General features: G+C 38.6%; 1 protein-coding gene across 4 annotated transcripts in view; it reads left to right on the top strand.

Annotated features, from left to right (window-relative positions):
- Positions 1–23148, top strand: part of SLC12A1 (solute carrier family 12 member 1) — a 53507-nt gene that overhangs the window by 13515 nt on the left and 16844 nt on the right. For 2 of the 4 annotated variants that reach the window (XM_054214341.1, XM_054214340.1), the window contains 15 exons: positions 1339–1434; positions 2074–2169; positions 2841–2980; positions 3444–3554; positions 4502–4613; positions 5106–5233; positions 8203–8287; positions 9994–10145; positions 11897–12004; positions 12783–12906; positions 13806–13907; positions 15764–15919; positions 17958–18057; positions 18144–18255; positions 22350–22490. In XM_054214341.1, the coding sequence (XP_054070316.1) occupies positions 1339–1434; positions 2074–2169; positions 2841–2980; positions 3444–3554; positions 4502–4613; positions 5106–5233; positions 8203–8287; positions 9994–10145; positions 11897–12004; positions 12783–12906; positions 13806–13907; positions 15764–15919; positions 17958–18057; positions 18144–18255; positions 22350–22490 (1763 nt within the window). The remainder of the gene's footprint in view (positions 1–1338; positions 1435–2073; positions 2170–2840; positions 2981–3443; positions 3555–4501; positions 4614–5105; positions 5234–8202; positions 8288–9993; positions 10146–11896; positions 12005–12782; positions 12907–13805; positions 13908–15763; positions 15920–17957; positions 18058–18143; positions 18256–22349; positions 22491–23148) is intronic. The other 2 variants (XM_054214344.1, XM_054214343.1) reach the window with 2 other exon arrangements.

Here is a 23148-nt window from a genome sequence, read left to right as displayed (position 1 = left end):
ACTGATTCCATGTTTAGCAACAAACTATAATTGATTGTTTTTTTTTTTTCTCCAGTTTTTGTTCCCTCCTCTCATAGATAGAAATGGGAATAGAAGCAATAAAGTTGAGAGAAAAATGTGATCTTATTTCTTCACCTGACTTGAAACAAGAAAGTATTCTGGAGCTGCAGAGCCAAACTCTTAGTAGTGCCAGAAAATATAACAGAAGCAATGGCTGCAACTGTGGCTTGCGAAGTCCAGTTTGTACCCAAAGAAAAGCTTCTTCACTGGGCAGGTAGTCTAGTCCTGGAACATGTAATCTTTGCCCATGGAAGTTTTCAAGACCCAGCTAGCCAAAGCCAGCACTGATTTAATCCTGTGTTGGCAACAGTTCTGCTATAACTGGGAGTCTGAGCTACAGACCTTCAGAAGTCTGTCTGTTTCTATGATTCTAAATCATACTCGGCACCTCCCACTCATACAGCTTCTAGTTTCTAGCACAGTTTCACAAAGTTAACAGAAAACTGACCATATAGCCAAAACCTCATATTTCAGAGTGTTACTCAAACTGAAACCCAGTTCACCTATAACTAATTACATATCACTGATCTTCAGGTGTTTGATTATTTTTGCTTAATTATACAATTTTGTGATACCAGCTGAAAAAAAAAAGACTCTAAGTTCTCTAAGATTATACATTACAGTAATTTAGATGCCATTTACTGTAGAAGTAAATTGCATCTAAAAGGCAATATTTCCATTTTCAAATGTTTTTCTTGTGTTAGAGTAAAACTACTTTTTGCAGGGAAAGAAGGAGATGAGGAGAGAGTGGGGAAGCACAGCACTTGATAGCTTGGCAAGTAAGGATATAGAAGGCTCACACTCAGGTCTTGTCTCTCAACCTGATAGACCCTTTGTCCTGGTGCACTAAGAAACTATACAGTCAGTCTTTCTCTGATTCAATATTTAATTAACTGATGAAAGGCAGCAGCATTCTTACAAGACCTGTGGTTAATGTGTCGATCTCTTCACCTTAACAGCCAGGATGTATATTAAAGGCAGATATAAGCATCCATGTCAAGGGACACTAGTTTGCTGATTTCCTCCAGCCTTTGAAAATCATGAGAGCTTCTGGCTAGGGTACTCCTATCAGAAAGAATCACTGCTTGAAGACTGATGGGAATAATTTACTACCGTGACATGGACTCCTTGGAAATGTTCTGCAAACTGCAAGTGGTCAACAAACCATCTTTTCAGTTTATTGCTCTGATTCTGGCCTGAAAATTCAATTTAAAAAGAGAATGATTTGTAGGAATCGCGGAACATGAGTAAAATATTTTATCTTCTTATTACTGACAGGTCTCGGAGTAATCATAATTCTTCTCGCCACGATGGTAACCTCAATTACTGGGTTGTCAACTTCTGCAATAGCAACTAATGGGTTTGTCCGTGGAGGTAAAAATTTTAGGGTTACTAATGCTTTCAAGTCCAAAAAGGTCTTTATGTATTATTTTCACATGAGACAAACCAGAGGGACGATAAACCAAATGGTACATCTAAAGGAACTGGAAGGTAACAATTCTAGCCACCTCTAATCACAATTTATGGCATGTTTGAATTGTCACTTTTAATAAATCCCAGATTTCAGTTCAGTCTGTGAAGTACATTTCAGATGTTCCTGCCTACTGCTGAGCGAGGGATGGCTTCTGGCTTTTCATGGAGTTCTTCTGTTACCTTTCAGCAGGTCTTTCTTATTCAGAGCATTTCAGCTTGGACATCCTTGGACAAACTGAGCATGAGGCATCTCTTCCTCTCATTTTACAGACTGATGCAGATCAGTGGACATCTTCAATTTAATACCTTCTTTATAAAACTCCTTACGTTTCAGCCACTCCTTGGAAGATGAGTAAATAATTTTGCTGGAAAAGTGCATGTCAGGTATTTTATAAACAAAATTTTAGTGCATTTCAGAGCCTTAAAGTTATAACTGGTCTGGTCAAACCTCTGTGGAAAATGGCAAGTTCTTACTACGTCATTTAAGCAGAACAGGTATTTGAAAACACTTGAATATACTTTCTTTTTCGGATCTTTCAGGTCTTGGAATCATAGTTATCGGTCTGAGTGTAGTAGTAACAACATTAACAGGTATCTCCATGTCTGCCATTTGCACTAATGGAGTAGTAAGAGGAGGTAAGTAAATACGATCTCATGAAAAATACAAAAATCTGCAGATTTGGATTAGAAAAAAAAATGGATTTAAAATAACTGTGTTATAAGCAAAGCAATAATAAAAAGATATATTTAATCTCTCTCAGTGGATCAACAGTAAATTAAAATGTATATAATCTTAAACACTTCCTGACAATAAATACTAACTTCCAGTGAGATGAGATGAAATAATTAACTGACAAAGCAATATGCTCCATTTATGGTGATATGCAAAAAAGATTAAAGATTCTCTGCATCACTACGCGGGAGCTTTAACAGTGTACCGAAGAATATGATCTTTCGTGCTAACGTTGGAACAGATCCAAATAAATTAGAACCTGTCTGGAAGTGAGGTTCTCTCTGCTCTGTGTTACTACATTATGTATCATGAAAAATTATTTGAAGGTCCAGTTTTGCATGCTAATATGCCCTAAAAAGATTTCTGCAATAGAAAGGCATACAGAAAAGTCCAAAGGCAGAACCAGTACAAAGCACATTCCTTTTTTTATCAGTTTCCTCTATTAATAAAGGGCAAATATTGACTATGCTTGTTAGGTTAAAAGCAGAGATTCTTGTGGTATTATTTATGTGAGAAAAATGAGCAAAACCTGAGCATTTAGTTGTGCTGAAATAACAATCATTTCTATCTGTAGGTGGAGCATACTATCTTATCTCAAGAAGCCTCGGCCCAGAGTTTGGTGGATCTATAGGACTTATCTTTGCTTTTGCGAATGCAGTGGCAGTTGCCATGTATGTAGTTGGATTTGCTGAAACAGTTGTAGAACTTCTTAAGGTAAATGTAGATGTTTCATTTATATGATTAAATTGTTTTGTTTTGGCTTTGTTTTGTGGGGTTTTTTGTTTTGGTTTGAGGTTTTTTATTTGATTTTTTTTTGGTATAGTACATTTGCTTAAGTGGTGATACTTTTTAGCTGAGGCTTGAGGGACATCTTTAGCAGGGAAGAAGCTGGTCTGTCTAAATATGCCATAAAATGTTTCTCCATTATTTCTACTTCATGAACGTATTTCATAAACTTCTCAAAAAGAATCTCAAAATCAGAAAAGTAACAGACATCTAATTAGACAGCCAAATAACCCCAACTACAAAGAGCCAGCTGGAACATGAATTACAAACACACGGTCTCACAAATCTCTGAAACTTTGACAGCTCACTGCTTTCTATTTCACCTTGTTACCTGATGCCGCCAGTTGGGCAGAGAAAGGCTGATTCTAATAACATTTCTTACTGCTTTCAGGAGAGCGATACATTGATGGTAGATGAGTCCAATGACATCAGAATAATAGGTACCATAACTGTTGTATGTCTTCTCGGCATCTCTGTCGCTGGTATGGAATGGGAAGCAAAGGTAAACCTTTAAAAGAACATAAAGGCAAGCAGTATGATAGACTAGTGTACAGCATTTGTGTGTGAGGAATGCTATACAACAGGTGGAATTTTCAAAAGCACTCAGTTTCAGTTCACGCTTAATCTTTCTAAAAGCAATAGCAGTTTAATCATTACATTCAATGAAAGCACAATTACTCCATGCTCTTTCTCTAACATACATTTAAGAGGGAAGAGGAAGTTTGTGTTCTGCAGACAGCTTGATTATATTGATTTTTATAATTCATGGCATCATTTAGAGCCTTGGGTAAGTGCCCCCTCTGCCCTTATTTTTGATGCAGCTTGACAGAATAACATAGTAAAAACAATGTATGGTTTTATCACTGTACTCTCTCAAGCCCTACTCAGCCGAAGAGCTCTATTTGCCATCCATTCCTTAATCTCTAATGATTTCTGCTATTCTTCCACCTGTAAAAAGAAGTTCAAAATGGAAATTCAAATGGAAATACTTTGGAGGGTGGAATAGAGCTATCGAAATCATGTCCAGAATAGCACCCTTATTTTCACATTCTGCTGTGATGGAGACTAGACCTACTTGTAAAAGACATCAGAAAAACAATTAGGTATTATAACCCTTGAAGTGACAACACACTGCAACTAAACAAATTTTATAACAATATAAAAATGTCTTATACTTGATATTAATGCATTAGCTGTTTCGGTTTGCCTTTTCTTGTAAAGAAACTAACATAAAATTAAATTATAACTATATATTTCATAACCCCCTTAGTAAAAACTATCTGCTGTTGTCATTAGCTGCTTTAGCTATCTTGATTCATGGCATTTTCAAAAACTACAGAAACTAGTAATCTATCATAGGGAACACATACAGATAACTTACTATATAGCCATTTCCACAGTCAACGCAAATTAAAATCATCAGGAAAATCTTTTTGTTTCTATTAATAGGCTCAAGTTATTCTTCTAATTGTTCTCCTTGTTGCCATTGCAAACTTCTTTATTGGGACAGTCATTCCTACCAACAACGAAAAGAAGGCAAGAGGCTTTTTTAATTATGAAGGCAAGTAACCTTTTTATCTATCACAGAATAATAAGTTTGCATTCTTTTTGGCTTCATACTGAATTAAGGATTCCACCGAAAAAGGTCACAAGATCAGGATCTTCTGCCCGAGTTTAAGTAAGCTTGCAAACCAAGGGAATTTTTTTCATCTTTAATTTTGAGTCTGTCTCTCTGCGGCTGAAGCTGACAGCACAGCTATCTGCAGCTTGAGTCATTTATATATCAGCAGAGCACAGACAAACTTTTACACAGAGCTAAGCGCAAGTGCTTTAGTGACACTCCTGTCACTTCAATATGGATCTGTAGCTCTGAGATGCAGACAAGCACATCCTACTGGGGACCAGACTAAGGAAATCAAATTCACTTTGCTTATGATATGAGACAGATTCAAACCCAGTCGTCCAGACGTGAAAGACTAGCTTATTCACCTTTCATTAAGTAACTTTTGAACCAAATCCCAGTGGTATGTTTCATTTTCACCTATATTTGCAGCATCAATATTTGCAGAAAACTTTGGACCAGATTTCAGAAGTGGAGAAGGATTTTTCTCGGTGTTTGCCATTTTTTTCCCAGCTGCCACTGGCATTCTTGCAGGAGCCAATATCTCAGGAGATCTGAAAGTACGTATTTCATTAACTTCATAATACTAGCTGTAGGCTGAAAAAAGAACAAGAAAACCTATGAATCAACACTGCATTCAGTTTTAAATCATGTCATATTTTGGGAAGCAAAACTCTCACTTTTAAGTACTTGCTTTATTATTTAAAAACATCAGTTCACATTTTCTCTCATAATGCCTTATGACTATTCACACAAATTACTGCATTCAGATTTGGGTTGCTATATCATTTAAAAGCATGTTTCAATAACCTATAATAATATATCGTTAATGGTCCATTAGCAGCACACAACATAAGAGAAATTACACGTGTATCTCTTGGAGCTCTTCTTTTGCAAAATCTCCTAAAACATCATCCTAAAAAGCATACCTGTAAAGCTTATGTTTGTACTCACAAGAATCAGTGGAGACCAGCTTTTTCTATTCGGGGTCATCGCAAGGGCAGAGCAAGCAGAGAATTTAATGAAAGCAAGTATGTCCCAATCCTGTGTCACTACTGCTGCTCAAAGGAAAAGCTGCAGGTTTGCAGCTGTGACAGAAACAAGGAGTCTGAAGAGAAAGGGAAAGGAGGTCCAAGGGTGCCCCGTTGTCTTGCTGTGGCCATTCTGTCAGGTCCCCTCTCTCTCCTCTTGCCATATAGCAGTTGTACGAGATGATATTTCCAGTATCTAAACATACGCGTAAATTAGAGACCGGAACTCAGTGTAAACTTTGAGTGCCCTCTAGTTTTCATGACTTTGCACAGTGTATTTAATGGAAAGAGTGTTTAAGGCTAATCATAAAGATGAAGTAATTCAAAGCTCAGCAAAGCATTTGGTAAAACATCTCTACTAAATGTGGAACAATGCAATACTTTGTAATATTACATGAAATTCAGAAATGCATCAGGGGTGTCCATAACTCAAATCTTGCAATCTAATATGAAAAATAATAACAACAAAAAAAAACAAAAAAAAAACCCCAAAACCTCCCCCCCCCGCCCCCCCCAAAAAAAAAAAAGGAAAATAAAGTCACCAAAAAGATGTGGCTCACATCTTGATAACCCCAGCATGTCAAATTAAGTTATTCGGCTTTATTATATAGACCCATTGTCTTGTATACCTTAAGGATTCAACCAAAGGTCTGTTATTTCTATATTGGCACAGTAGTCACAAGTTCACCAGATCCTACCAACCCTGACAGCCCGTTCTGTTTCCCTTCCTCACACTGAATTGCATGCCTCATCTCCGTTGTTTTCAGAGCACTGCTTTTGAAGCCAAGCACAGAGAGAAATATGTAGAAACTGAGCCACTAATAGCATCTATGAGATTCCATTTTTAATTAAAAAACCAAAAATCATTGTACTTCTGTCCACTGAGACTGAATCAGCCTCACACAATCTCCATCCTTTTATCAAACAAAAATAATTATTTTGCCATATATGGTGCTCACTATACATGGCAGGTTCCCAAAGCAGCAGCACTTCTTTCAAAAGCTATTTGAAAGAATCTGAGCAGACCAAGGGAAGTGGTTCTCCCGTTGGCTCTCTGCAGTTGTTTCAGTCTGGCAATAAGTGGATTTCTATAACCAAGTCCTCCAGGCAGATTCCCCACTGAGCATGTTTAGATGCATTAGACAGGTCTAATTAAATTAACCAGCCTCTCCAGAAATCTAACACACAAGCTAAGAAGTATTTAAAAAGTGTAAAGTTGGCCAATCAAACTTTATTTAGAATTTGCTGCAAACACCTACGTACAAGCTTCTGTAGCCACTACATACTCGAGTAGTGGCCTAGTCCAAAGCCTGCTTACAAAAACTGTCTTCCTGCTGACTTCAGTGGGTTTTGGAGCATCATATTAAATATGTGTTGAATTATTGATAAAATGTAAAAGTTACAAAGCTGTAAGAAGCTTTAATCCTAAAATTTAAGGTTACAGTATTTAAGATGGCAGCACGAGACTCCACAAAAACAGTGACCTAAGACATGCAGATCAGAACTGTATAAATTAAAGTTATCACGATCTGAGGGCAAAGAGTCTTATGCAGCTGGAGTGACTTGGCAATTATTTTTCAGCTCAATAAATCCTTACCTCATTTAAAAATTACATTAATTATTAACAAAGTTAAGTCGTTCATCCGTGTTTCACACGACACTCCAAATCTGTATTTTTTTTCCCATGCAACAAGCATAGTTATAAAAATACAAAAAATCTGTGGCTTCAAATGTATTCCATGCATCTTTGACTTAAAAAAAATCATTGCTAAAACAGCTTAAGAAGACAATTCATAAAGAGTGCTTTCTAGCATAAACAAACACACACTAAATTGTAAGGTTGGCTAGTATTAAAATCCCCTTTAAAATTACAATGTTTAATGCAGATCTTTGGACTCTTGTAGCTGTGTGATCGAAGCTGATATTGCTGTGAGTCAGTCTGTAAGCATTATAACCCAGCCTCATTAAATTATCTAAATTAAAAGTAAAAACAGTGAAAGGAAGTAGCCTGTTGTGAAGACACAACTAACAGTTACTGGTTGCTAATCACAGAAGTATGTTATTCTGTACAGGTATCTGCATCTATCTTAACGATTAACCAGAAATGGTTCAGTCTCATCATCCACAGGAATTTGATGGTTAGTTCAGTAAGTGTTTACCCACTATAGCTTTAAACATTAAAATAAAGCCCATTGCAACGTAAAGAGATTTTGGAGCTCCCAGAAATGCAGATCTCGGGACTCTCCTGCTGCTATAAACGTGACCTCTGTTCCGCAGAATATCCTTTGTCATGTCCAGGATAGGAGCACTGCCCCGCAAGGCTGCTTCACTACCTACCTGCTGGCACAGGACATGTTGGTGCAGGTCTAAGTGATAAAAATTTACCCTCTAAAGGTATCTTTGTATCACAATGTGGCAGGAGTCCCTAGGCATGCAAATGCAAGCAGAGTGCAGCACAGGAACTCACAGTGGTTTTTGGGTCACTGCTTTGTTTTAAGGATCCCCAAAGTGCGATACCCAAAGGAACAATGCTGGCCATTCTGATTACAACAATTGCTTACATTGGCGTTGCAATATGTGTAGGTAAGTACAGAACCTCTGCTTCATGCCTTCGTTTATACACTTTTAAAAGTCTGAAAGCCTGGTACGCAAACGCATGATTAACCTCACTGCTTTTTCATCCTGTGGATTTATTACATAGAGACACAATTGTTTTGATTTTACTGTATGTAAAAGCAGTGGGGAAAAAAGCAGCAATCAGCAGCAACAAAAGCCCCTGTTTGGCAGCTGGATTTTCATATAACTTGCACGGTTACTTTTGCATTTGATTATTCAGTGACAAAGACCACTAGCTTACAGTATCCATGAGCATAGTAAAGATTAAAGGAACCTCTGATCAAGCTGCTGATTTTGTTCCCCATTCGCATTGAAATTTCACATGGCTTCTACTTGCTCTCACTAGTCTTACCAAGCACTCACGAGTAACAGGGTAATGCATATTTTTGTATCTTATATGTCAAAGACAGAAATCAATCGCCTCTCTTGAGGAAGATGCACTATGTAACTAGGTGCTCTACAATATTGGAACGTGAGGTAACAAAACGGACATAAGAGTAAAAAGGAGACCTGTACTGAAGCCGTGAACTGTGTTGGAGGAATATGCAATTAAATTCTCATTACACATATACAATAAACCTCTGTTCAAGAAAAAGATTTTTCTTTTTCTATTTTAATAGTATTGTAAGAAAGAGTGCTGTAAATGACCCTCTTCCGTATGAGCAAATACTTCAATGCTGCATGAAAGCCCATTTCTGGGAGGTGAATCTCAAGTCTTCTTGACTTTTGTGTTTCTTGTACTTTATGCAAAAGGCAGAATGCTTGATTCAAGCTGTAGCTCAGGCTATTGCATTATTTGGATACAAACTTGCCCTGCAATTAAGCCGAAGTAGTCATTCTTCACTTTCTATTATAAATCTGCACTAAAGCGTTGTTCTGCTCTCACAAGCAACAGCTGTATTTCAACTTCAGAGCTGTCCACTTTTCAGTGCAATACTTTTTTTTTTCTGTTTGCATATTGGTTTGCTGAATAGGTAATTGTTACTTTGGGACTCTCAATAACAACGTTTTTGACATATTTGAAGATACCATATAAACTTACATTTTGGCTGCTAAAGATGTTGAGATCAGCACTCTAAGTTAACGCCATGTTTCTTCCCATTTCTGGTGGCAAACAAGAAAAGACAGCACAAATATTAATAAAAATAATATAGGTAATTTCTCCTGTTTAAGGTTTTTCTCACCATATTGGTATCAGTAGGGCCATGACAATTTGAACTGCTGAGGATCTGGGTTTCTAAAGCAATTGTATGTCCTTGTTAAACAAACGAAAAAAAAAGGAGTGTATGCCTAGACCTAAAACCCTCACTGACCAGTTTCCTTTGAATATTGGCACTTGTAAAAGTGGTTACAGTTATACAATATACTTCCGAGTTAGTTAATTTATTGTTGATCTCTGTCTGTTTTCCTACTCTCAGAAATATGCTAGCGCTCTGTAGTCAACTGGCTTTTTATTTTAAAAGTAACAAAAGTAAATATTTGCTTACAGACAACATGGGAAACTAAGTCACAATGCAGGGAAGTAATCTCTGCCCAACATGAAACGTTGCTTTAGTCATGAGACTAAGGCAGCAGTGGTACAAAATGTGTGCAGACTAAGAGTCAAAGTGTGGCAAGAACATTATTCCAATGTCACAAGGAAGGAAAATAATAATCTATCATTGTTTCCACAGCCTCCTGTGTTGTACGAGATGCTACCGGGAGCATCAATGATACAATTGTACCTGGAATGAGCTGCAATGGATCATCTGCCTGCAGTCTAGGCTATGATTTTTCCAGATGTGCGAGTCAGCCATGTGATTATGGGCTGATGAATAATTTTCAGGTTTTAATGAGATTATATATATAATCAGAAGCAATATATGAATACATAAGTACAAATATGCAAAACCATTATTTGCTGACAACTAACTGCAACAGGACATCCACATTTACCTAAAAAAGCAAAAAGCTATAAGAACAATCAAAGGGAAAAGTTCCCTGCATTCCACATTACCTTCATACGGCCCGTCACTAGCCTTCCCAGCACTCCGGTAAGGTCTTTACCTCCTCTTTCAACAAGTACCATGGAGCAGTATGTGCTGTAAGATCTTCAAACTCAAAATCTAGACTTAACAGAGACGTCAGGAACTCCTGTCAGATGAGTAACTCATCCCATTGCTCTTTACACGTGGATGTGGTTTTACCTCAGGGGTGCTGTGGTCACTGTGAAAGGTTTGTGCCACTGTGCAAAAAATGGAGTCCTCACTTCTTAAAAAAAAAAAAAAAGGTATCCAAAAACAGTTGAGTGAAAAATCAAGTGAGAAGTAATGCGGTCTTTCTCCTAGGCCAGAGAGAGACCACCTGCCATTTCTATTCTTCAAAATAAAGCTTAGGCAAAGCATCAAAGTAAAGCAGTTCTTCTGCAGCCTGACAACCACAGCTCCCAGATGTCTGTTCAGCCCCAGTGCTTCATGGCCCGCGAGAAGAGCTTACCACCCACCTGCACTTGCTTTTTCAACTAGACATTTGTAGCTTTTAAAGTCACTTGCTTTTTTCCCAGCTGGCTCTACTAAATGACAGGGCTGGGTAACCACCTTAAAAGAGATAGCTGTCCCTGTCACAGACTACTTTTCCTTCCTTTCTTGATGATTTCCCATCCTCACTCCCACCTCAGTTCAGCTGCCCAGACCCAGGGCAACCCTTAAAATCAATGACCTCCCTGCAGCCATAAACAGTTTCACATTTTGCATTTATCTTTGCCAGATAAAAGTCAGGGGAAAAAAAAAAGTCTTCATCTGACAAATCTGCAGAATTAACTGGTTTCTTTCCTGGAACACTTAGAATCATAGAATTTGTTGGGTTGGAAGGGACCCTTAAAGGTCATCTAGCACAACCCCTCTGCCGTAAGCAGGGACATCTTTAACTAGATCACACACACCTACTAGATCCTACACACCAAAAAGCATCTGGCAGTCACATCTGTCCACTTCACCTTTTAGCTTCCTTGTCTGGTGCTTCTCAACAGCCCTTTTGCTTTGGTGGTCACAGAGGCCAGCACAGCCCCTGGGAGGGCTAAGGGAGGCCTGGCAGGAACCACCATTACCATTTGCAGCACTGCTGCTACGCCAGCACAATCCGGCCTTTTCTCTCTTTTATAGCCATACTAAATAATTAAGAAAAAAAAAAACAACAAACAAACCCAAACCAAAGAAAGCACCTCCAACCACATTTTGTACTTTGGTACTTTTTCCTGCTGCTTCTGTTTTCTTTTCTTGCTACAAGCTGACTATTTGCCCATTAAGTAGAGGCTGTTACTTATAACAACCAGTTAGTAAAGGAGGTGAGAAAATCTCACTGAGTACTCGTCTGCAGACAATTGCATACTTGTATAAAAATTTGGCTATGCCTCCATTGCTTTTTACCAAAATAGGAATAATAGTATCTCCCTACTTCACAGTTGGTTTGTAGGATATTGAATTTAGAACTGTGAAAAGCAGAGACAAGTAGGAACAGAATACTTAAACGTGTCTGTGATCAAAAAGCACATCCAAATGGAAGCCTGACTACTGTTTTTTCCTTCTTTTTTTCCTGAAGGTGATGAGCATGGTGTCTGGCTTTGGTCCTCTCATCACAGCTGGCATCTTTTCTGCTACTCTGTCATCAGCTTTAGCATCTCTTGTCAGCGCACCCAAAGTTTTCCAGGTAAAATTAAACTATCCATTTCCTTATACTCTGTTTAACTTTAAAGACATAAAATTTAGTTGAACTCTATGTGCCAAATGTGATGTATATTTAAGCACCACTAACACATGTGGGAGAAAGAGGCATGGAAAACAGTATGTAGAGTGTTTTTCAACAGAAATAGGCAGATCTTATCATCCTCATACAAGGGTGATAGTGCACCTTTGGTCAGAGCTCAGCTTTGCTGCAGGAGCAGGGGATACACATGTGCTTGTTATAGATTGCTTCAAGGCTACTTTCAGGACCACTTCTATCTCTTACAGAAAGCCACCCTGTAAGCACAGGGGTGTCAGGAATATGCAGGAGCCCTCAGGACCATAAGATTCAGGTGCTGGCAGGTGTGCTCAAACAGGCTGTCCAGAAGCTGTCTGCCAGCAGCAATGTGGACAGAATGGGAACAGAGGGCACGGGACAGAAAAATAACTTGTACAACTTACACCAAGCCACTGATTTGTGCTCCAGTTTCCCCCAGTTTAGACTCTAGCTATTCAGTTAACCTTTTTTAAAGCAATGAATAAGAATTAAATGCCTGTGATTCCGTTCTCCCGCTGTAAAATATAGTAGGATATTGGTTTATCACCTTATTTGAATACTTACATGCCATAGCAGTAGATGTACTTGAAGCACTACAACAGATTTCATTTTTGTTTAGTAAAAGCCTAGCAAGCTGTCAAAGACCGTGAACTTCTGATGCAAGAAAGCACTGCTTAACAGATTTAAGTTCTGATTTGTCTACCAGGCTCTTTGCAAGGACAATGTCTACAAAGGACTCCACTTCTTTGCCAAAGGATACGGAAAAAACAATGAGCCCATCAGAGGATATGTTCTCACTTTCGTGATTGCTATGGCATTCATTTTGATTGGTTTGTATATTGTTACACAACTGCTATAATGTCATGTTTTGAAATTATATAAACAGATATTTTAATACCCTGATTATGCTGAGAAAAATGCCCAGTCAGGTAAGCTCTGACACAAGCCCAAGCACACTCAACACCCTGGTAGCAATTCCATTATTCTTAAAGAAGGCAAAAAGAAACCATCAGGGACTCCAGTAACATCTCAACACCACCACAGCCTCATTTGCTAAGATGCGGAGTGGGGCTTAGAACTGTATCAAATAAGGCAAAGCCACCAACTCTGAAAATAGTTTTCCAGTTTATATTGCACATCGCTCTGAGGTAGTTCTGAGATAATTAGGAAGCCTACTCTGCCAAGCCTTCCCCACAGTCAGCTCCAAAGCAAATCCCAGTTTGCCAGCATTGGTGGTAGAAAATCCCAGCTACCATATTTAGGAGCGTGGGGATTTTTAAATGAGTTTTTCCAAGATTTGAAAGTCAAACTGTGTGACACTAAGTAAATAGGAAGTTTAGTAGAGAGAATTCAGATTGCCACTTAAAAAGCAAAACAATAAGTTTTAACCATAAGTCTTTTGGGAAATGCATCTGTCCCCTCGATTATGTTTTTAAAATTCTGAAATTTACACCAGATCTACATGATTAAGAGCCAGTCTGTAGAATCAGAGTATCAGGTATAACCTTGTACAGCACATAACATTATTAAAATCAGCATCAGTGAACACTACTTAATATGAATGAAGGTATACGAGGTGGCCTTAAACTACCACCACAGGAAAATAGCCAAGCTCTCTCTGGATGACAAATTCAGACAGTGTCCAGATTTAATGCATTGTCAGGAAAAAGCTATCCAACAATCTAGGAAACTGGTGCCCATGTCTGACTTGTGCATGTGTCTTTTGCAGCTGAACTGAATACCATTGCTCCCATCATCTCCAATTTCTTCCTGGCTTCATACGCTTTGATTAATTTCTCCTGCTTTCATGCCTCATATGCAAAATCTCCAGGTGAGTCTGCATTCACCAGTGATTTAAATGTGGGCTTCATAGTCTGATCTCTGCAAGTTTTTGAGTGTACGTCAGGGAAAGCTGCAGTACCTGTAAAATATCTAAGCTATGTGATCTGAGGTTTTACCACACTCATTGAATATGATGACATTTTATTTATCTCTAAAAGGTAAAAGTAATGGCTCTAGTCCTTACATTCCCTACAGTTGTACAGGGTGAAAAAGACTTTGGTGTAGCCCGCTGGAGCAGAAAAGCTCCTCCTCAGTGTGGCTTTTTCCTCCTCACTATCATACAACATGGGTAGATAAAAACCTGTGCCAACTCTAGCCACATAAAGTAAGCGAGGTATAGTGGGGAGCTGTTGTGTCCTTCTCCAAATCTACAGCATCATTTACAGGAAAGTCCGTAAGAACAGTAATTGCACTAGAAGTGACAGTGCGTGGAAGGGAACATGTAGATCAAGAACAGGTCCACCAAGCAGCATCAGCACAGCTCTGCAGTGGCTAGAAGCAGAATTGTAGGGTGAAGAGCAATGAGTTCCCCTTCAAGGTTAACTTGAGAGCCCCTTTCTATGTTTGTGCAGCAAAGGAACATGCTGACTTTCAGGCTAGTGCATCGCCACAGCAGAATAATTCTCATCATCTTCATGAATGAATCACCTTAAGGACTAAAGTTAATCAGCTGAGCAACACTGGTTTTGGCACACAGGAAAGACAATTTCCTGCCACTGTGAATTAATTATTCAATTCAAGGAGCGAGGAACACATTTTTGACTTCCAGTGTGAAGAAACTGTAGTAGTGATATAAATGCCTACATCAACTTCCTTCCTATAGATCTGCATGGTGCCATTTGTTCAGAGGGCAGAAAAGATGAGCGCTTCTGCTAATTACCTGCACAGCTGAACAAATGCAGATCTGCTCTACACGGCCTTGAAGCTGCGTAAAAATTATCTCTATAGACTTCACGTGTGTGCATCTGACTCTACTCTGCCACTACTTAACATTTCAGACAAAACTGCAGCTCTTTTTCTTTTCTCATTTCCTCCAGTTAATTTCTGCCAAATCACAGTGATAGATTATAATAATTGCAAGGCTGCAGGACAACAAATTTCTTCACAGCAAGACCTTCCCATTCCCTCATTACAAAGATGATCCAAGATAGGGCTGCTCAGCCTCTCCTTGCATCTTCTGTGTTTTTCCCCTCTCCAAAGAGTCTGCTTTGTGGAACACCTGGCAGAGACCTGGAAACCATGGAGGTTCACTGCTTGCCTCATCATTTTAATTGCTAGCAGGGGATGGATTCAGTACTGCAGCTGAAAAGCAGCAGGAATAATATCTTTTTAAAGTCAATTGCAAATTATTTTATTTTTCTGCAGTGAGGCCAGGCGATTTCCAAGTTTAAGACAGGTGCACTTACAGTATTGGGATAAACTCTCCTCTCAGCAAGTGTTCAGCTCCCATTAATAAGTTCTATGCACGTGCATCAAAAGGACACAGTAGCCAATTACCTGGAGTTACAAGAAAATCTATTTTCCGTTCTGAACCAGTGATCTTTAATTTGGCAAAAAAAAGCCATACAAACAGAATAGCTACTCAAAGCCAGACTGGACAAAGCAGTAAGAAAAGGTTTGTAGTAAAAGGCTTGTAAGAGCTATACATATAGAAGTCTACATCAGCCAACATCTGAAACTATCTGTTGATACTCACGAGGCCCAAGAATTTGCACATATCACTCCCACCCCTTCCAACAGAGCCTGAAACAATTTGCACATGGGTTTGTATGCGCAAAATTGGTGGATCAGCATTTGATCAATATATTTTATGCTCTTCCAATTTCCTCAATTCTCTTTTAACAGGTTGGAGACCTGCATTCAGATATTATAATATGTGGGTGTCACTTTTTGGAGCCCTGTTGTGCTGTGGTGTCATGTTTGTCATCAACTGGTGGGCAGCTCTCATCACTTATGCCATTGAGCTCTTTCTCTATATTTATGTAACATATAAGAAACCAGGTAAGGCCACAAAACACTATTATTTTTTGTATATGTTATGCAGGCAGACCGGATTTTGCGGGAATTAATTCTGCTACAGAATTAGATACTACTTTTTTACTGATACCTTTCTTTAGAGGGAAGTTTGGAACATCTCATTAAATCACACTTTATATAATGTACATTGAGATGATAGTCCGGTGAATTTTTGCCTGTTTAACAAGTACTTTGAGTATGGTTCAGGGCTTTTGTAAACATTCCTGCACACCAGTTTATTCCCACCACGTCTTTACTACATTTGGGCTTTTACTTGAGTAACATTCATCATTTTTTTCCATCCACACACAAAACCCTACCTGAATTTTGCTGCGCTCTTGGCTGACTCATCTGGGGTCCTCACTCAAAACGTAAACCTACTGTCCATTATACAACACAAATGCAAGCTGTACTACTCATGAACTGATCATCCTTCACCACCTCCCTACAATTCCTCAGTAAATCAAGAAAGATGGGCACAACTTTACTGATGGAAAAAAACATGATTAGTAGCTCAGCAAATCACAGCAGCTGTCCTCAGAAATCTGTACACTGATACAAGACAGCACCAGTATGAGACTGCACATTCTGCTTATTCATATCCAGAACAAAACTAACCCAGGTCCAGATTTCAGTGCTAACCATCTGAATTGCTTCTGCAGTAGAAAAAAATAATACAAATAAGAGAGAGAAGTTTCCCAGCAGAAGATGTGCTTTCAGTGCAGCTAGCTTGGAATAGGAACACCTGGTCTGAGCCTGTGTTGTTCTGCATATAATACTGCACTGTTGTGTGTCCTCCCTATCTGTGTTCTTGTACCCACTGGGATGGTCTGTGATTCTCTTCCTGTGAATATCATCAGCTGTAGGAGACCGCACCTGCTACAAGACAGTTGTCAAGATCATTTAATGATTATAGCAGCCTTCCAGTACTTAAAGGGTGCCTACACGAATGATGGAGAAGGACTCTTTATGAGGGAGTGTAGTGATAAGGTGAGGGGTAATGGTTTTAAACTGAAAAAGGGTAGATTTAGATTAGATATTAGGAAGAAATTATTTACTGTGATGGTGGTGAGACGTTGGAACAGGTTGCCCAGTGAGGTTGTGGATGCCCCATCCCTGGAGGTGTTCAAGGCCAGGTTGGATGGGGCTTTGAGCAACCTGGTCTAGTAGAAGGCGTCCCTGCCCAGGCAAGGGGAGGTGGAGCTAGAGGAGGTCTTTTTGGTCTAATCCAAACCATTCTATGATTCTACGATTTCTACCCATTCCTAGTATATTGCCAGTGTCCTTGCTGAAAAGTAGCAGCTTAAAGCTTGGTTAATTCACTGAAGACACTGTACAAAAGCTATCTATCTCCTGCTCCCGAAAAGAATGACTTGTTCAGCACTTATTTACCAGCAGTGGAAGGGTTCAGAAAAGACTAATATTCCTGAGAAAAGAAGACCTCTAAACAAACCTCCACTTCCTTGCACTAAGTATTAGCTTTGTATCTTGGCATAATGGGACTTGATCTGCATTCATGTAGATCTCAAAGTGTGGAAAGCCGTTTCTTATCTGTCTCCATCCACCAAACAGCTACAAAATAATAAGAAAAGATGTATATGCCAAAATCGGTTTTAGAGGAGAATTTTTGACCTATACAGTAGAACAGAGCTAATTGGAGCTAGCAATGTTCTTTCCTAATGGTTTCTTTGAACTTCCTGAAATTCCACACCAAATACATGGCTCAGGGCTGTCCATTTTATACGTGGGTGAAGGGTACAAAGTTAACGAACAGGGAAGAAAACAAGGAGGAAAACAATACTTTATATAAAGTATGAGAGGATTTATTGGCATGTTTGTTTTTGCATCACACAAGCAAAACTTATTCTATTACAAAGCACAAAGAACAATAGCTCTGTATCTATGAAGCATGAGAGAATATACCCTGCTTTGGCTCACAGATAACATGATTGCTGACCTTTGCAATAGAACAGAGGAAAAAGCCCATGGTTTAATATGCATTATTTGTCTTTATTATATGCAGAAGTAAATTGGGGCTCTTCTACACAGGCTCTTTACTATATTAATGCCTTAGACAGCGCTCTGGCATTAACTACAGTGGAAGACCACGTGAAAAACTTCAGGTAAGATTTCCAGTGAACAACAGAATGGCTTATTCTGAATAAGTACATTACCCAATTAAACACAACCTCTTTTTTCCTCCTAACAGACCCCAGTGCATAGCATTAACAGGAGCTCCTATGATCAGGCCTGCTCTGCTAGACATCACACATACTTTCACAAAGAACAACGGGCTGTGCATCTGTTGTGAAGTGTACACGGTAAGGTCAACTCATATAAATCTGAAAATTCAGCACCAGTGGGTGCTGCAGATCTCCATTACACATTCCACTCTCACTCGGCACACAATGTTCCCATTGGTGCTGACGGGCATCTGTGCAGACCATGAAAGAGATTTGCACTGAGAATGAATTTTGTCATAAGTCTTGACAAGAAAGCTATCGGCTGATACAGAGCCTGCTGGTAAATGACTCATTGAGATGCATTTCAGAGTTCATACTAGACAGAGCAAAAAATGGTTTAAAAAATAATGCATTACAAGGAAAGATTTTATTTTTTTTAAACGGACACAGCAAGACTTTTATAAAAAAACAAAAACAAACTAACACCAAAACCAAACTTGAAGGATTATAGTGTAAGAATCAAATTACCTAGGCTCTATCTTCAGCTTTGTCACCGATTTGCAGTGTTGAGGTTTGGCAAGTAATTCAGCTCTCTTTGCAGTGGTTTCTCCAAAACTGTAACAATGCTAATTTGGAGGATAAACATGCTCTTCTGAGATATAACGAGAGAAGCAAAGTATATTTCTAGTTATAAATACACAGGAAATTATGTATCTTAAAGGATGAAGATCTAGTCTTTCATTAGGACAGAAGAAAAATAGACGGATCTGTAGTGTAGAGGAGAAAATGTATTTTAAATACTACAATGACCTTTTAATTTTGAGAGGGTAAAAAAAGAAACCAGCTCACAGCACCAAATGAGGCTGCAGAATCTAACTAATAGAGGCAGTCCAGGCAAGTTAATGTATTCCTCTACAGGACTGTAGGAATAATTCATTTGATGCTGCCACTTTGCAGAAAGGGAATACAGAAGATCTACGTGTGATTCTCCCCAAATCAAATGAATCTATAAAGACTGAATGGTCCTAATTCTTCTCTACTGTAATTATTGTTAGCTTTCTGCATCCCGTAAGCGTAGAATCAATCCCAACAAGATCCTGAGACTACACAGCTTCCTAAAGTTGAGTTTCAGCAAGCTTTCTGAATTCTTAGGCATGTTTCTCTAACACTAGTACTTTCTATAGAGAAATGAAATTTCATAGAATTGCCTAGGTTGGAAGGGACCTTCCAGATCATCTAGTCCAACCATCAACCTAACTCTGACAAAAACCATCACTAAACTGTATCTCTAAGCACTATGTCTACCCGTCTTTTAAATACCTCCAGGGATGGTGCCTCAACCACTTCCCTGGGCAGCCTTTTCCTGTCTATACAGAAAACTAAGTCTGTTTCGCTAGCGCAAGCATTTTCATTGTTTTTGTTTTGGTTTTTTTTGTAAATTATTAGCTCTTCAGCAATTTAAGCTAAATTTAATTTTGTTGGTAATAAAAGTGTGACACAATGACCTTTTGTGATTTGCAAAATTGTGGTAAAAAGTGGATGTTAAAATTCCTAGCGACCATGTTGAAGAGCAGTCTATAATATATATCATAACAAATACAGCAAGACTATTTAGCCATAAATGTAATGCCCATCATATTTTGCCTCAAAAGCTGGCAATGCATAGTTTTGAGACACCGTGCCAGACAGAACATCTTTCATTCCCTTTTCCCAAAGGGCAGCAAGAAACTTTCCAGGAACATGGTGCTAGATAGTTCAGAGATAGGTAAAATAACTACGGCAACTGAACATAAAGATGATTAAAAAGTTATTTGTCTCTGAGGTTGTGGCTGCGTGTTGGCTTGAACAGTCTGTTTCTAGTAAAAAGGGCTATTCTGCTTTTACTCCCTGCCTTCAAGTAAGATATTTTTGCAAGGTTAGTCTTCATCCAGTCTGCAAATTCACTGGATTCCTCGTACAATTGCACAAACATTAACACTGATACAAAGGAGGAGTAGGGAAGGACACAGATAGGCTGTCATCTGATAGAAGGGTGGGACTGGCCCTTTGGCCAGCAGAAATGTATTGCGCAAGCCACTTGTGAAACTATCCTCAGGTATACCCTTAGAGAAATCGGGAAGAAGGGCAAGACTTTTTTTTTTGTCCTGTCCTTACCCACAAGGGAACTTTAACCTTATTGTTCAACTTACTATTCCCAGGTCTTCAAACTACTCTTCCAACAGCCAGGATCAAGCTCTTCTTAAGTTACACCTATTAAATGCAAACAAACTCCAACAAATTTACTATCACCAAAGAATGTAGTGTGATCTCATTAAAGAAAAATCACATGGACTCTCCCATCCTTTCCCTTGTACTTCTCAAATAGCCATAAGTTCAGAAACATACATTAGAGACAACACCAGCGCGAGCATCAAACAAGCCTGCTTTTGGTCAGGTCAAACCTCAATTTTTATATATATAATTCTAATGAAAAAGGTGCCACAATATACGAAATATGCCACATCATTTCACAGCTTCTTTCTCAATGCTATTTTCTGATTTTTAGATAGAACTAGCTAGAAAGCTTTTTTTGAAGGCCTCTTTTTCTAACAGCCAATGCCAATTCACTAAAAGTAAATGTATTGCAGTTATTTCTACATCTATATAAATGTATAGTATATATCATTTTCTTCCAGGAAGGCAAAAAAGTAGTTTCAGTAAGGCTGAAAAATTTTGAATGAAGGATACTTTGGGTTTACATTCAAAATCACCTTTTAGAAATTGATTTCGAATTAAGTAATCCTTCCCATACATTTCATTTCGGAAAGAATTTCTTGCAGTTCAGGTTTTACACTACTCTTGATTGGGAAATAAATTTTGAGCTTACAGTATTTGCTACGGACAAAAAAAAAAGTTTAAATCTCCCTCAGCTCTATTTTAACCAGTTTCCCAGCTTAGCAAAAGAAGCTACCATATACTATCTTACTTTAAATGCAAAAGATTTAAATACGAATTTTGAAATACAGTCTCCTGAGCATGAGTTTACCAAGCCTTCCTAGATTTATATTATTGGAAACTTCTACCAATTTCTCTATGTATCTGTTCCATTGGAACTAAAATTGCAATTTGCTAGCATCCTCAAAAACATTAAAAATTTTAAAAAGCACAAAGGAATGAGTTCTGCACAAAATGAAACTCTGCAGCAAACTAAAGTTCAGAACTATCTGTTTATAACAAACCAAACTGGCACCACTACCTGAGTTAAGCACACAGAAATACTCACTGGATTCCAAGTGCTTCCAAGTCAGCTCCATCCTTCTGGCCCATCTAATTACTGCTTCTGTCTCTGATGTTGCTGGACACTCTCCCACAGTTTACAGTTCTGCTCTACTATTCTGCCTTGGAAAGCAAAGACTACCTGTCCAGCCCAATAATGCTAAAATCAGTACCTGCGGCTCTTGAGCGTCCGTCTCAGAGGTTCATCATCACTGCAGAAGACCTGGACTACTGATTCAGTTTCCTAAAGACAACGTGAAAGGGAATAAACAAAGCCTAGCAAACCTTAAACTCAAACTTAAGAACACAGATTTTTTAAAATCAACTAAAGTCCAGATACATGTTTCCCAAAACATATCTCAGTCTTTCTAAAGGCCATGCTTGCCTTTAGACTTGATGTCTTCCCTGGGCCTAATCTTTTGGGGACCCACTGGCAGCCCATTCTCTGCTGCCAAGTCAGTATATCATGTCTTATGACTTGTATATGCACGTGGATTTTGTCTCATTAAATTACCAGATGACTGCTGGAAGAGCCTGGTGACAAAGGCATTTGCATCTTTAATGGCATGGCAACAACCCTTTTCTCTTACTATTAGTAGATAGCAGCTTAACCGTGTATATTTAGATCTGCTGAGACTTGTTTACGTAGTCGAGTCAGGGAGGAACTTCATTCACTCTGAGATGCTTCATCATAGCTTAGATATTTTTCTAAGATGTTACAATCCATATTAGTCTTCCTTTCTGTCAGAATCACTATATTTAAGTAGCATTAACAGCCTCAGCCCTCTCAAACAGAATGTGAATTATGTTAGCAGCATAGTTCTTTTCAAAGGGCTGAATCTCTGTGGACCCCTTTTGAAAATGTATTTTTCTGACTCTCCCCATTCACTTCCACAGCAGACTAGGCAACTCCTTCAAAATCACTGTGTGATGTATAATACAAAGCCTTCTTAATAATATTTTATTGTATCATGCAGGGACCACGCAAGCTGTGTGTTAAGGAGATGAACAGTGGCATGGCAAAAAAGCAGGCCTGGCTCACAAAGAACAAAAGAAAAGCCTTTTATGCAGCAGTGGCAGCTGACAGCTTCAGAGATGGAGTCAAAAGTCTACTTCAGGTAAGCTTTTTGTTTACAGAACACATAGAGGAGTGTTACATCAAAGCATCCCTTTATGTAAAGCATTACTGTTTACTTGTTAAGAAGTCCTGTGTATATATGGATAATGTTATAAGCAGAAAAGGCATTCTGGGGGTACATGTGTTTATATTACAGGTTATTCATAAAGAGATCTAGTTCCGGGCTATGGAACTACGAGACAAGGCAAACTGATTCTCTCATAAATGAACAAGACGCTATTAGAAAAAGAGAGAGGCATCTACAGGGCAACATACAAACGTCTATGCAGCCAACACTTAATATATTTCAAATCAATTCTATTGCTTGGTATTATGCAGCATATTAAATATCTGAGAATATTTTTGCATTAATTGAAAACTGAAAATATGTAATATACTTTTTCTGCAAACAGAGAGAAGGCCATCTAAATAAAAGTCTGCAATATTTTTCTATTAGTCTAAGAATATAGAAGATAATTTCCAACGGTCCATTTAAAATGGCATTAACGAAGGCACAGAGGCACCGTTTTCATGTTTCCCATCTCCCTCTCTCTCTCACATATCTGAATATTTAAACAAACAGGTACTGAGGCAACATGTAGAGAAAATTCCCATCCTTTGCACAAAATATACTGCTGAAAAGGCATCCTCGCAAACTG

This window comes from Rissa tridactyla, chromosome 9 (assembly GCF_028500815.1).
Source record: "Rissa tridactyla isolate bRisTri1 chromosome 9, bRisTri1.patW.cur.20221130, whole genome shotgun sequence".
NCBI classification, from domain to species: Eukaryota; Metazoa; Chordata; class Aves; order Charadriiformes; family Laridae; genus Rissa; species Rissa tridactyla.
This window is presented reverse-complemented; position numbering and strand designations above follow the sequence as displayed.